The 15,582-nt window shown below is 47.5% G+C and overlaps 1 protein-coding gene across 1 annotated transcript; it reads right to left on the bottom strand.

Annotated features, from left to right (window-relative positions):
• Positions 1–4,257: 4,257 nt before the first annotated feature.
• Positions 4,258–13,781, bottom strand: LOC125455563 (acyl-coenzyme A amino acid N-acyltransferase 1-like). Its single transcript, XM_059649443.1, has 3 exons — positions 13,165–13,781; positions 8,350–8,549; positions 4,258–5,032 (listed from the first exon to the last, which is right to left on the bottom strand). The coding sequence occupies exons 1-3, from the start codon at positions 13,754–13,756 to the stop codon at positions 4,463–4,465; spliced, it is 1,362 nt and encodes a 453-aa protein (XP_059505426.1). The 5' UTR covers positions 13,757–13,781; the 3' UTR covers positions 4,258–4,462.
• Positions 13,782–15,582: the final 1,801 nt, after the last annotated feature.

Genomic DNA, 15,582 nt, shown 5'->3' with positions numbered 1-15,582 from the left:
TGATGGATCAGTTTTTGTCCAATGTGTGCAGGAGGGTTTCCTGACTCAGTACGTCAAAGGGCCGACAAGAGGGGAGGCCACACTGGATCTGGTACTTGGTAATGAACCAGGCCAGGTGTTTGATTTAGTGGAAGGTGAGCACTTTGGAGAGAGTGACCATAATTTGGTTATGTTTACTTTAGCAATGGAAAGGGGTAGGAATATGCCATTCGGCAAGAGTTATAGATGGGGGAAGAGCAATTATAATGTGATTAGGCAAGACTTAGGAGGCATACAATGGGTTAGCAAAACGCAGGGGATGGGGACAATCAAAAATGTGGAGCTGGTTTAAGGAACAGATATTGTGTGCCCTTGATAGGTATGTCCCTGTCAGGCAGGGAGGAAGCGATAAGGTAAGGGAACTGTGGTTTACGAAAGAAATTGTATCTCTTGTTAAGTGGAAGAGGGAGGCTTATGTGACGATGAGACACGATGGTTCAGATGAGGCGATGGAGAGTTACAGATTAGCTCGGAAGGATTTAAAGAGACAGTTAAGAGCAAGGAGGGGACGTGACTGGACAGTGGCTGGTAGAATAAAGGAGAACCCTAAAGCTTTCTACAGGTATGTCAGGAATAAGAGGATGACTGGGGAGGAATAGGGCCAGTCAAAGACAGAGGTGGTAAATTGTGTGCGGACCCTGTGGAGAGTGGAGAGGTGCTAAATGATTATTTCTCATCTGTTTTCACGGAGGAACAGGAGAATATTGTAGAGGGGATCACTGAGTTACAGGCTACTAGAATTGAAAGGATTAAGGTTAAGATTAAGTAAGGAGGAGGCGTTATCAATTCTAGAAGGTGTGAAGGGAGATAAATCCCTGGGTCAGATGGGATTTTTCCGAGGATTGTCTGCGAAGCTAGGGAGGTGGTGGCGGAGCCTTTGGCATTGATCTTTGAGTCCTCATTGTCTACAGGTTTAGTACCAGAGAACTGGAGGATTGCAAATGTTGTGCCCTTGTTCAAGAAGGGCAGTAGGGACGACCCAGGTAATTACAGACCTGTGAGCCTTATGTCTGTTGTAGGAAAAGTTTTGGAAAGGATTATAAGAATTAGGAATTTATAATCATCTAGCAAGCAACAATATGATGGGAGATAGTCAGCATGGATTTGTCAAGGGCAGGCTGTGTCTCACAAACCTCTGAGTTTTTTGGAGAAGGTGACCAAGCATGTGGATGAGGGTAGGACAGTTGACGTGGTGTACATGGACTTTGGTAAAGCCTTGGATAAGGATCCACATGATAGGCTATTGGAGAAAATACAGAGGCACGGGATTGAGGGAGATTTAGCAGTTTGGATTAGAAACTGGCTTTCTGTAAGAAGGCAACGAGTGGTGGTTGATGGAAAATATTGAGCCTGGAGTCCAGTTACTAGTGGTGTGCCTCAAGGATCTGTTTTGGGACCACTGCTGTTTGTCATTTTTATAAATGACTTGGACGCAGGCATTGGTGGATGGGTTAGTAAGTTTGCAGATGACACTAAAGTCGATGGAGTGGTGGAGAGTGTGGAAGAATGTTGCAGGGAGACTTGAATAAACTGCAGAAAGGTGAAAGGGCTGAAAGGTGGCAAATGGGGTTTAATACGGATAAACGTGAGGTGATTCACTTTGGGAGGAATAATAGGAAGGCAAAATACCGGATAAATGGAAAGATTCTTGGTAGTGTAGATGTGCAGAGGGATCTTGGTGTCCATGTACATAGATCCCTGAAAGTTGCCAGCAAGGTTGATAGTGCTGTTAAGGCGGCTTACGGTGTTTAAGGTTTTATTGGAAGAGGGATTGAGTTCCGGAGCCGTGATGTCATGCTGCAACTGTACAAAATGCTATTGCAGCCTCATTTGGAATATTGCGTGCAGTTCTGGTCACCCCATTAGAGGAAGGATGTGGAAGCAGTGGAAAAGGTACCGAGGAGATTTACCAAGATGTTGCCTGGCCTGGAGCGCAGGCCCTATGAAGAAAGGCTGAGGGACTTGGGTCTGTTCTCACTGGAGAGAAGGAGGCTAAGAGGGGATTTAATAGAAACCTACAAGATGATCAGAGGATTAGGTAGGGTGGACAGTGACAGTCTTTTTCCGAGGATGATGACTTCAGCATATACAAGGGGTCATAGCTACAAATTGAGGGGTGATAGATTTAAGACAGATGTCAGAGGTAGGTTCTTTACTCAGAGTGGTAAGGGCATGGAATGGCCTGCCTGCCAACGTAGTTAACTCAGCCACATTAGGTGCATTTAAACAGTCCTTGGATAAGCATATGGATAATGATGGGACAGTGTAAGGGGAGGGGCTTAGATTAGTTCACAGGTCAGCACAACATCGAGGGCCGAAGGGCCTGTTCTGCGCTGTATTGTTCTATGATTCTTACCCAACAATGCTCAATCTATGCTTGAAATGCACTATGCACAGTAGGAGTAAACAAGGCTCAGCTGTGAATTTCTCCACACTTCACCCAGCTCAGTAAATAGGACTAAGTTGGCAGTGAACATTCACAGTCTATGGTTACAGATAATGAATGTTTAGTTGGAAGCCATGACACCGAAGTCTAACCTGCATCAACATCTTTAGGTGTAGTGAGGAGGAAAGGCGGATAAAACAAAATGAAATCTGAGAAGTAAATTTTTTTCAGTTCCATACAAAATGAAGGTTTAGCAGTAGGAATAGCTTGCTCCTCCATTTAATAATATCTTGGCTGTTCTGATCAGGACTTCATCTTCACATTCCTGCCTAATCCTCCCACAGCCTTTCACCTCCTGGCAAGAATCTATCCACCTCTGCCATAAAAATATCCACATTTGGTTTCACCTCATCTATGTTATGAGTGACTCCTAACTGTACATTCTCCCACAAAAGGCAATATCCTCTTCAAATCTACACTATAAAGACGCTTTAGGATTCTACATGCTTCAATCTAGTCATATCTTAACCTTCTAAATTCCAGTGAAGGCAAGTCTAGCTTGTCCACACTTTTATCATAAGACAACCTGCCAATTGTAAGCATCAGTCCAATAAACCTTAACTGCATCCAACATGTTTACATCCTTTCTTAAATAAGGAGACCTAAATGATACACAGTACTCTAAAGGTGGCCTCAGCTTTAATGAACGTAGTGTTACCACTCTCCTTTAGTATTCAATTCCCCTTGTAATCAATAATACGCTATTAATTTTGCTAATTATTTGCTACTCCTGCACACTAACATTTCATAACTAATATCGGAAGCTACCCAGATCCCTCCGTTTCTCAGACGTCCACAATCTCTCAATTAAATAACATACATTTGTTTTATTATCAATACAGACATCATCACATTTTCTCTCATTATACTCCGATTTACCAGACCTTTGTTCACTCATTTCTTTATGTCCATGTCAAAACTTACTTTTCTACCTATCTTTGTGTCAATAAATTTAGCAAACATACCTTTAGTCTCTTCATCCCAAAGTTAAATTGTCACAATTTGAGGCCTAGTAGTGATCTTCACAGACCACTTATAAATCTTGGCAATCAGAAAAGACACCCACTTCTGGAAAAACTATTTCCTGTTTGTTAGCCAATTTTCCATCCATGTCAATGTTACCCCCTTACACAGTACCTTTATACGCAATAAGACCTTTCATGTGACTCCTTAGTAATGCCTTCGGGAAATCTAAATGCAGCACATCCACCAGTTTCCCTTTATGTGGAGCATGTTATTTCCTGAAAGAACCACAATAAGTTGGTTAGACATGATTTTCTTTTCACAAAACCATGTTGACTCTGCCAGATTACCTTAATTTTTTTAAAAAATAAAGTGCCTTGCTGGAATATCTTTAAAAATCGCTTCTTTTTCTCCTATGACAGTAATTAAGCTAGTCGACTTGTTCCCTGCTTCCCATTTCCCTCCCTTTTATATTCCCTATCTTCCGATCTAATGGTACATATCCCTATTCTCGGGAATTTTGAAATATTAGAATCAATGCATCAATTATCTGACTAGTCACGCCCTTTAACACCATCGTATGAAGCCTATCAGTACTGAGGTACTTGTCAGCTCCAGCTTCAACAATTTGTTCAAATTACTTCCTGGGTGACTAAGTTTCCTGTGATCTTCCATCACTTCTATTTTCCAATTTTCAGCTTTTGCTGGAATGTTACCTGTACCCATTGCAGTGAAGATTGATGAAAAATGCAAAATAGTTTCAGTGCAAATGTGAACTACTCAATAAAGGAAGAAATATTTTGACACTGTGGCATTAAGTTAAAGTTTAATTTTTCCACCCTCACCCAAAAAATAGAGATACTGGTGGTTGGAAATACAAATTTCAGAAAGTCTTGGACTGTCTTCCTTACATGTAGTGGATCATATTAAATAATTACTATGCAGTTTATGACAACATATTATACTAAATAACATGCATTAGGTAAAGAGGAATCTTGTTAAATCCAAATCATTTCAACCTAGATGTAAACGTAGGAAGTCTTGAATTTTTTCCCAAGCATCTTGTTGAGCAGAGCAGTGTTTTAATGCCTCTCCCCCCAACAGCACTGGAAGTCCATACAACCGATCAATCTTGGCAGGACGAAATGGAGAACAAGGAGGTTCAATACAGTGCCCAGCTCCTGGATAACTAAGCAGCTTATAGTTGTCCTTGCCGTTTTTTTTCAGTCTTTTTATTGCCTCATCAGCAAACTGTTTGCTGTTCCAGATCTTGTCACCTTCGCCCACCACAAACAAGATGTGTCCTTCAGCTTTTTCCAACGGGATGATGCTGCCTTTGTTTGTACTGGGGTTTTCAAGTGTTTCGGACATATCTAGAATTCCTGAGTCCAAAACAACGATACGATCTACATCGTAACTCAAGCTGAGGAGATGTATACCTTTATAATGCAAATCAGTCATAGTGTTTGCGTGGCAGCCAGAGATACAAACGGATGCTACAACTTGTGGTAAAAACGTGACCATTGATAGAGCCAAATCTCCACCTTTTGAAGATCCGATTACGCCAATACCTGGTCCCTTCACCTAAAAAATTCAAAATCTATTATTGCAACATACGTTAAGTCTAAATAATTCCTGTGTGTTCCTTCAGTATTCATGTAAAAAAAAAGCATTAAAAAAACTATTTATTTGTAACACTGACAGTGAAGTGTGTTAAGAAATGATACAGCAAATATTAGCTTCATTTCAATTTCAATATTAGAAATCATCAAAAGTAACCTTCAAAAATGATGTACTTAAACAGAATTGAAGAACATATCATGAAAAGGAACATTCAATCAAGAAGCAATTTATTTCCCTTGGGTCACCATCATTTAGGATAAGAATATGATTGCACACCATGATTTAACAATGTTGTGGTGATAAAGGGACCTAGTGTGTTTGTTGACTAAGCAACAGACCTGAAAAATACATTTGAATGTCATCAAGGAACAGTTGTGAGAACAACATATTGAAAAAGAGGAGATATGCAACAATTAATGGGAGGGAGAAGCCAACTAAGATGAAGAGAAAACTGAGATTCAAACCCACACATAATAATGTGTTGTTTGATTGTGGATAAACCAAATCCAGCAATCTCTTTTCAGTTTTTTTTCCCCACAAAGATGTAATCATCCAAAATAAAAACATTTCCATTAAGAGATTGTGATATGTTGACTGATGAAGTGTTACCAGCTTACTTGTCAACATTTTAAAAATATTTGTGCAATCACCTGTTTCTTCCTGAAAACAGGTTAAACTTGAATATCATCTTTTGAAATCCCAGTTCAAAATAGTTTTGACAAGTGAAATGTTATCCTTAATTCAAACATAAATCAGGCTAAAGATGCTAATTGGCCTGTGATTGCCAACCTCACTTTCCTGGAAAAGAAAGTTATCTGGGTCTCGGGGTCCAAATTCTCTCCTTCGCTGAAAGCTTCTTACCACCTTACACAATCTGTTTCCAAGTCTATTTCAGCACAGTGGACTGCCATATTAAAATGCTGATGTAAGTTCCAATGGGCTCATTAACTGTGAAGTGTTTTGGAATCTCTTATGTTTATTAAAGGCATTATACTAAAGCAAGTTATTTCCTTTATATCAGGCTCAAAAATCCAGGTCCAAAACACAAGAAGGAAAGTGACTCCCCCATAAAAATATTGACTGGGTGTGTGACATAATCCATGATGATTGGGAATCTCAAACATTCTTGGTGTATTCATATTTTTCACCTTTGGAAAAGCAGAAAGATGTGAATGACTTGTTCTTGGTGGCAGCAGCAGTTGCCCAAAGTGTTGGTGGACTGATAATCACTTCAATAATTAAACAATTGTGGGGCTCCCACACAGCACTTTAAGGTCCATGAAGTCATTTCAGCAGCTGAGCAAACAGCTGGCCAACTCCGAATTTGAATCTTCCTGGCTGCAGGAGTCCTTTAATCTGATCAACAGCACACTAGCTTGACTTCTTATATCAGGAATCCCTGAATTTTGAACTGGGAATGAGGGTAAAATTGCTGAATGGCTGTTTGCAATGCAGAGTGATGCCAGAAGTGTGGGTGGGTTCAATTGCTGCACCAGCTGAGGTTACTTTGAAGGAATCACCGACTTAACTTCTCTCTTCGACTGAGGCATAGTGACCCTCAGGTTAAACCACCACCAGCCATCTCTCTCCAGTGAGATAGCAGCCCTATTGTCCTGTGGGACCACTGCTACTTGAACCTTTTAATGCAAAGTGAAGACACTTGACCCAGACAACAGCCTGCACGAATACACGCTTACAAATATGCATATAGATAGTGAAAAGCATCCTTATCCTTCACAGAGAAGAAATCAGACAAAAACTGATGTTAGGTCAGTGAAGGTATTATTAGGTAGCTAAGATGGTACGCTTTAAAAAGTCTTTCAATGAAGGTGAGTGAGGTGGAGCAGCTGCGAGGAGAGAAGTCAGCATGAGACACACCAACAGCTGTTAACCGTGGCTGCTAATGATAGGGAAATAGGAAGGAGATATGCAAGAGATTGGAGTCATTAGAATGCAAAATTGCTGCTGGCAAAGTAGGGAGAGAAAGAAGGGTATTAGGTGTAATGGACTCAGTGGTTGACGACATGGCAGAGATGTGAATGGAGCAGTAGTTTAAAGTTGGGATACGTTGAGGAGTTTTGAAATGGAGGGAAGTAGGGAGGGAAAGACAGAAACATTTTCCATTGAGTCAAATTGGGAAAGGACAGGAATGGATGTTATTTAGGCAGTATTTCTGAGGGATTTGGCTCAAGACAGCAAGCGGTTACTTAGATGATTTCAGAAAGGGTATTGAATGAGGGAGAAGAATAACTGAAGAAAAGTACAGAACTTGGCTAAGGCGGTCTCCGTGGGAAGCCTGGCACAATGAGAAAGGACTTGCATTTATATGGCACTTTCCCAACTACAGAACATCCTAAAGTATTTTACAGATAATGCTGTAGTTTTACCATGTCATAACGCAGGAAATATGGTAGCAATTTGTGCAAAGAGCAAAATGATAAATGTTTCTATGATGTGTCTCAGAATGAGTACAGATCCCCTAGAGTGTAGAAAGAGGCCATTCAATCCATTCAGTTTTCACTGACCCTCTGAAGAACATGCCACCCAGAATCAGCTCCCTTTCCTAACCCCGCAAGTCCGTATTTACCATGGCTAACCCAACTAACCTGCACATCCCTGGACACCACAGACAATTTAGAATGGCCAATACACCTAACCTTTGGACTGTGAGAGAAATCCAGCAGAAACCAATGCATAGAGGGTTGGATCATGCAAACTTCACACAGACAGTCACTCTGTCTGGAATTGAACTTGGGTCGCTGGTGCTGTGAGGAAGCAGTGCTAACTACTCAGCTGTCTTTACTAATCACTGAGCCACTTCACTGAATTAATTAAATACTGACAGTAATACCCAAACAAAAATTGCTGGAGAAATCATTCGATCTGACAGCATCTATGTAGAGAAAGCATCCAGTGTCTCGTCAGAGTTCTTCTTCAAAACAGATCTATGGACCTTTAATCTATTCACTTGGAGGCAGATGAGTCACAGATTTAAACACATCCAAAAGACAGCACCGCTGACAAAGCGTTTCCTCAACTCCATATGTTGGTATCAGCCTAGAATTTTGGGCTCAAGTCCTACAGTCAAACTTGAATCCACTCGTCAGAGATAAAAATGCCACCAACCGAATGGCAGCAGACACTGCTAGAATCAAGATATCTGAAGTAAAAGAAACCCCATAAGTGTATCTCAATAATTCCATTGAGGAACATTACAACTGCAAACACATTGTTCAATAACAAGTTAAGTCTCTGGGCTTCCATTGTATAGAACTCACCTTTGGATGTTTCTTTAGATAATTTACAGCTTCTTCAAAGTATTCTAAATGAAAATCAGTCATGGATATTGGTAGATCTTCAAAACCAAAGTAAGGGAGAGCAAGAGTAGCAAAGCCTCGGCTTGCAAGGAGACATGCTCGGAACTCAATCAGACCTCCATCTCCAAAAAGATCGATCACTCCAGGAAATGGGCCATCCCCTTAGGAAACAGAACAAATAAAACATAAACCACTGTTAATAAACTTAGGGAAATGTTTTTAAAAACGGTTTGAAATTGTTGTATCACAGTGAAAACGGCCAAGGTCTTTTCTATAAGCTGTCTCAATTACGTTAGAAGCTATAATTTTGCAATCTGTTTTATGACCCAATCTGACCTTACCACTCGGTCAGAAAGCATGGTTTAAGACGCACCGGCTCCAGAGGTGTGTCACTATGTGTCTCAACAGGTTGATTAAAAACATCAACAATCTGTGCATTGAACACAACACACAACATAAAAGGCAGCAATTTGGCTCAACTTGTCCATGTTTATGCTCCACATGTACTTCTATCCAATTTCATTTCAGCATAACTTCCCATTCCTTTCTCCCTTAAAAGTATCTACTTAGTTTGTTCAGAACTACAGTTCAACCAGTTGTTTATGTTTTTGCAACTTTAAATATGGACAGTAATAGATTTGCATTGTAATACTGTCAACAGTGTTATAAATTGATTAAATTACCTCAAATCAAAACAAACACACATTCCTGTAGCATTTTACATGATAAATAGATGCCTCAAAGCATTTCAAAACCAATCAAGTGTTGTGTTCCACAGGTACAGTTTACAATGTAGGAGACATGCAGCTCAGCAAACTCTCACAGATATCCAAACATGACAGTCAGATAACAATCAGGCAACCTTTATTTTAGGAAACAAAAACAAAAATGCTGGAGAAACTCAGCCAGTCTGGCAGCATCTGTGCAGAGAGGAACAGTTTATAAAACTGACTGCTATTAGCCAGGTTCTCCCTGCTCCTTTTGTAAAAAATAGTACCATAGGATCTTTGATAACAAGGTGTAGAGTTGGATGAATACAGCAGACCAAGCAGCATCAGAGGACCAAGGGTCAGAGATAATGGGAACTGCAGATGCTGGAGAATTCCAAGATAATAAAATGTGAGGCTGGATGAACACAGCAGGCCAAGCAGCATCTCAGGAGCACAAAAGCTGATGTTTCGGGCCTAGACCCTTCATCAGAGAGGGGGATGGGGAGAGGGAGCTGGAATAAATAGGGAGAGAGGGGGAGGCGGACCGAAGATGGAGAGTAAAGAAGATAGGTGGAGAGAGTATAGGTAGGGAGGTAGGGAGGGGATAGGTCAGTCCAGGGAAGACGGACAGGTCAAGGAGGTGGGATGAGGTTAGTAGGTAGCTGGGGGTGCAGCTTGGTGTGGGAGGAAGGGATGGGTGAGAGGAAGAACCGGTTAGGGAGGCAGAGACAGGTTGGACTGGTTTTGGGATGCAGTGGGTGGGGGAGAAGAGCTGGGCTGGTTGTGTGGTGCAGTGGGGGGAGGGGACGAACTAGGCTGGATTAGGGATGCAGTAGGGGAAGGGGAGATTTTGAAACTGGTGAAGTCCACATTGATACCATATGGCTGCAGGGTTCCGAGGCAGAATATGAGTTGCTGTTCCTGCAACCTTCGGGTGGCATCATTGTGGCACTGCAGGAGGCCCATGATGGACATGTCATCAAGAGAATGGGAGGGGGAGTGGAAATGGTTTGCGACTGGGAGGTGCAGTTGTTTGTTGCGAACCGAGCGGAGGTGTTCTGCAAAGCGGTCTCCAAGCCTCCGCTTGGTTTCCCCAATGTAGAGGAAGCCGCACCGGGTACAATGGATGCAGTATACCACATTGGCAGATGTGCAGGTGAACCTCTGCTTAATGTGGAATGTCATCTTGGGGCCTGCGATAGGGGTGAGGGAGGAGGTGTGGGGACAAGTGTAGCATTTCCTGCGGTTGCAGGGGAAGGTGCCGGGTGTGGTGGGGTTGGAGGGCAGTGTGGAGCGAACAAGGGAGTCACGGAGAGAGTGGTCTCTCCGGAAAGCAGACAGGGGAGCGGATGGAAAAATGTCTTGGGTGGTGGGGTCGGATTGTAAATGGCGCAAGTGTCGGAGGATGATGCGTTGTATCCGGAGGTTGGTAGGGTGGTGTGTGAGAACGAGGGGGATCCTCTTAGGGCGGTTGTGGCGGGGGCGGGGTGTGAGGGATGTGTTGCGGGAAATACGGGAGACGCGGTCAAGGGCGTTCTCGATCACTGTTGGGGGAAAGTTGCAGTCCTTAAAGAACTTGGACATCTGGGATGTGCGGGAGTGGAATGTCTTATCGTGGGAGCAGATGCGGCGGAGGCAGAGGAATTGGGAATAGGGGATGGAATTTTTGCAGGAGGGTGGGTGGGAGGAGGTGTATTCTAGGTAGCTGTGGGAGTCGGTGGGCTTGAAATGGACATCAGTTACAAGCTGGTTGCCTGAGATGGAGACTGAGAGGTCCAGGAAGGTGAGGGATGTCCTGGAGATGGCCCAGGTGAACTGAAGGTTGGGGTGGAAGGTGTTGGTGAAGTGGATGAACTGTTCGAGCTCCTCTGGGGAGCAAGAGGCGGCGCCGATACAGTCATCAATGTACCGGAGGAAGAGGTGGGGTTTGGGGCCTGTGTAGGTGCGGAAGAGGGACTGTTCCACGTAACCTACAAAGAGGCAGGCATAGCTTGGGCCCATGCGGGTGCCCATGGCCACCCCCTTAGTCTGTAGGAAGTGGGAGGAGTCAAAAGAGAAGTTGTTGAGGGTGAGGACGAGTTCAGCTAGGCGGATGAGAGTGTCGGTGGAGGGGGATTGGTCGGGCCTGCGGGACAGGAAGAAGTGGAGGGCCTTGAGGCCATCTCCATGCGGAATGCAGGCGTACAGGGACTGGACGTCCATGGTGAATATGAGGTGTTGGGGGCCAGGGAATTGGAAGTCCTGGAGGAGGTGGAGGGCGTGGGTGGTGTCACGGACGTAGGTGGGGAGTTCCTGGACCAAAGGGGAGAAAATGGAGTCCAGATAGGTGGAGATGAGTTCGGTGGGGCAGGAGCAGGCTGAGACGATGGGTCGACCAGGGCAGGCAGGTTTGTGGATTTTGGGAAGGAGATAGAAACGGGCCGTGCGGGGTTGGGGAACAATGAGGTTGGAGGCTGTGGGTGGGAGGTCCCCTGAGGTGATGAGGTCGTGAATGGTGTTGGAGATGATGGTTTGGTGCTTGGGTGTGGGGTCATGATCGAGGAGGCAGTAGGAGGTGGTGTCGGAGATGTAGAGGTCAGTGCGCCATACTACCACTGCGCCACCCTTGTCTGCGGGTTTGATGGTGAGGTTGGGGTTGGAGCGGAGGGCTGCCCGTTCTGCGGGGGAGAGGTTGGAGTGGGTGAGAGGGGTGGAGAGGTTGAGGCGGTCCGTCCAGTCCCTGTACACCTGCATTCCGCATGGAGATGGCCTCAAGGCCCTCCACTTCTTCCTGTCCCGCAGGCCCGACCAATCCCCCTCCACCGACACTCTCATCTGCCTAGCTGAACTCGTCCTCACACTCAACAACTTCTCTTTTGACTCCTCCCACTTCCTACAGACTAAGGGGGTGGCCATGGGCACCCGCATGGGCCCAAGCTATGCCTGCCTCTTTGTAGGTTACGTGGAACAGTCCCTCTTCCGCACCTACACAGGCCCCAAACCCCACCTCTTCCTCCAGTACACTGATGACTGTATCGGCGCCGCCACTTGCTCCCTAGAGGAGCTCGAACAGTTCATCCACTTCACCAACACCTTCCACCCCAACCTTCAGTTCACCTGGGCCATCTCCAGGACATCCCTCACCTTCCTGGACCTCTCAGTCTCCATCTCAGGCAACCAGCTTGTAACTGATGTCCATTTCAAGCCCACCGACTCCCACAGCTACCTAGAATACACCTCCTCCCACCCACCCTCCTGCAAAAATTCCATCCCCTATTCCCAATTCCTCTGCCTCCGCCGCATCTGCTCCCACGATAAGACATTCCACTCCCGCACACCCCAGCTACCTACTAACCTCATCCCACCTCCTTGACCTGTCCGTCTTCCCTGGACTGACCTATCCCCTCCCTACCTCCCCACCTATACTCTCTCCACCTATCTTCTTTACTCTCCATCTTCGGTCCGCCTCCCCCTCTCTCCCTATTTATTCCAGTTCCCTCTCCCCATCCCCCTCTCTGATGAAGGGTGTAGGCCTGAAACGTCAGCTTTTGTGCTCCTGAGATGCTGCTTGGCCTGCTGTGTTCATCCAGCCTCACATTTTATTATCATAGGACCAAGAAAGCTTTCACAGTTACCAAAGCCTCACATTTTGTTAACACAGAAGGAGGGCTCAGTTTAATTCCTGTTCTGGAAAACTGTACATTGCCAGTGTGGAGCTGGAGGAACACAGCAGCGAAGTTCTTCCTATCTCTGTACGAGGTCAACGTAGCTCTCTTAAAACCCTGTTTCCGATTGAGCAGTTACAACCTTGGTTCACTGGAACCTAAAGTCTGAGTATCTCAGCTGCAGAATTTTAAGGCCACTTGTAAACTACCAACGTGTTGTTTTTTTTCCCCCAAAAATACATTGGTACTGCACTGAATAAAATTCAAGCGTTGGCTTCTTATTCATTACTGGTTTATAACGGCGGGAAGGGAGTTTGACAGACTTCCTTGACCGAAAGAACTCATGCACTGACGATAAGTACATGCGGACACCCCCACCCCATTGCGAGAATGTTGCAAGGGCGGAGACACCGTGTGCTCACCTGTGGGGATAAAAATGCTGCCGCGAACATTGCCTTCCCTGAGCCTGATGCGACGCAATCCGGGTTTGCTGAACCACCTCTCGAACCTCTGATAGGCCAGAGCAGGCCCGGGGATGTTGTTCTTGCCGGTGTGCCCCGAGTGGACACGCAGGTCCACGAACATGGGGCTGCCGGTCAGGTGGGCCTGGCTGAGCTTCTGGTAAGGCCGCTCCATGGGGGCGGGGGCCAGAGTCCACAGGAGGCCCATGGGCGCCACCCCTTCGTAGTTACCACCCAGCGACGGCGACCGGCCCACGTCCACGCGCCCGTCCCCGTCCGCCCGGTACTGGCCGCAAGACAGGAAGATCTCCCCTTGCTCGGTCAGCACCTGGGCCCGCAGGGTGACCGCCTGCTCTGGGCCCAGCCCCTCCACCTCGATGGCCAGCGGCTCGTCCGCCAGGCTCTTCAGCGGCTTCACCGTCAGCTTGACCGGCCCGCCGCTCAGGCTCCTGACGCCGAGCCGGCATCGGCCTCCGGTTACGGCCATCAGCGCTGCCCGACCGGCCCTCAACAAGCACAGCGACGACGAAGACGGCGGCATCATTATCATCATGGCGGCGGCCGCTACCCTCCCGCCCCAATCATCACCAATAACAACACCCCCCTTCCCCCCCCAGCCGACACCAACACACACACACACACCGCCACCCCCTTGAACGCAGTGAGCCGCTCCAGGCCGCAGAGCAGAACGGACGGGGAGAGGGGGTGGTCCATTCTCCACGGACGGGGGAGAGGAGATCGGTTGGGGAAAGGGAGATTGAGGCCAGAGGGGTAAATGTGGAGGGGAAGGGAGATTGGGCACCGAGGGGCAGAGGGGTGAATGTGGAGGGGGAGGGAGATTGGGGACCGAGGGGCAGAGGGGTGAATGAGGAGGGGAAGGAAGATTGGGGATCGAGGGGCAGAGGGGTGAATGAGGAGGGGAAGGTAGATTGGGGATCGAGGGGCAGAGGGGTGAATGAAGAGGGGAAGGGAGATTGGGGATCGAGGGGCAGAGGGGTGAATGAGGAGGGGAAGGGAGATTGGGGATCGAGGGAGAGAGGGGTGAATGAGGAGGGGAAGGGAGATTGGGGATCGAGGGGCAGAGGGGTGAATGAGGAGGGGAAGGGAGATTGGGGATCGAGGGGCAGAGGGGTGAATGAGGAGGGGAAGGGAGATTGGGGATCGAGGGGCAGAGGGGTGAATGAGGAGGGGAAAGGAGATTGGGGATCGAGGGGCAGAGGTGTGAATGAGGAGGGGAAGGGAGAGTGGGGATCGAGGGGCAGAGGGGTGAATGAGGAGGGGAAGGGAGATTGGGGATCGAGGGGCAGAGGGGTGAATGAGGAGGGGAAGGGAAATTGGGGATCGAGGGGCAGAGGGGTGAATGAGGAGGGCAAGGGAGATTGGGGATCGAGGGGCAGAGGGGTGAATGAGGAGGGGAAGGGAGATTGGGGATCGAGGGGCAGAGGGGTGAATGAGGAGGGGAAGGGAGATTGGGGATCGAGGGGCAGAGGGGTGAATGAGGAGGGGAAGGGAGATTGGGGATCGAGGGGCAGAGGGGTGAATGAGGAGGGCAAGGGAGATTGGGGATCGAGGGGCAGAGGGGTGAATGAGGAGGGGAAGGGAGATTGGGGATCGAGGGGCAGAGGGGTGAATGAGGAGGGGAAGGGAGATTGGGGATCGAGGGGCAGAGGGGTGAATGAGGAGGGGAAGGGAGATTGGGGATCGAGGGGCAGAGGGGTGAATGAGGAGGGGAAGGGAGATTGGGGATCGAGGGGCAGAGGGGTGAATGAGGAGGGGAAGGGAGATTGGGGATCGAGGGGCAGAGGGGTGAATGAGGAGGGGAAGGGAGATTGGGGATCGAGGGGCAGAGGGGTGAATGAGGAGGGGAAGGGAGATTGGGGATCGAGGGGCAGAGGGGTGAATGAGGAGGGGAAGGGAGATTGGGGATCGAGGGGCAGAGGGGTGAATGAGGAGGGGAAGGGAGATTGGGGATCGAGGGGCAGAGGGGTGAATGAGGAGGGCAAGGGAGATTGGGGATCGAGGGAGAGAGTGGTGAATGAGGAGGGGAAGGGAGATTGGGGATCGAGGGGCAGAGGGGTGAATGAGGAGGGGAAGGGAGATTGGGGATCGAGGGGCAGAGGGGTGAATGAGGAGGGGAAGGGAGATTGGGGATCGGGGGCAGAGGGGTGAATGAGGAGGGGAAGGGAGATTGGGGATCGAGGGGCAGAGGGGTGAATGAGGAGGGGAAGGGAGATTGGGGATCGAGGGGCAGAGGGGTGAATGAGGAGGGGAAGGGAGATTGGGGATCGAGGGGCAGAGGGGTGAATGAGGAGGGGAAGGGAGATTGGGGATCGAGGGGCAGAGGGGTGAATGAGGAGGGGAAGGGAGATTGGGGATCGA

This window comes from Stegostoma tigrinum, chromosome 10, assembly GCF_030684315.1.
Source record: "Stegostoma tigrinum isolate sSteTig4 chromosome 10, sSteTig4.hap1, whole genome shotgun sequence".
Taxonomy (NCBI): Eukaryota; Metazoa; Chordata; class Chondrichthyes; order Orectolobiformes; family Stegostomatidae; genus Stegostoma; species Stegostoma tigrinum.
Note: the sequence above shows the minus strand (reverse complement) of the source record. Positions and strands in the feature narration are given on the sequence as shown.

Bases quoted from the DNA above. Each gene is read 5' to 3' on its own strand.
- LOC125455563 (XM_059649443.1), bottom strand. From the start codon at position 13,756: ATGATGATAATGATGCCGCCGTCTTCGTCGTCGCTGTGCTTGTTGAGG. The intron at 8,550-13,164 runs GTGAGCACACGG...CTGTTTCCTAAG, and splicing joins CAGCATTTTTATCCCCACAG to GGGATGGCCCATTTCCTGGA. The intron at 5,033-8,349 runs GTGAGTTCTATA...TGAATTTTTTAG, and splicing joins ATCTAAAGAAACATCCAAAG to GTGAAGGGACCAGGTATTGG.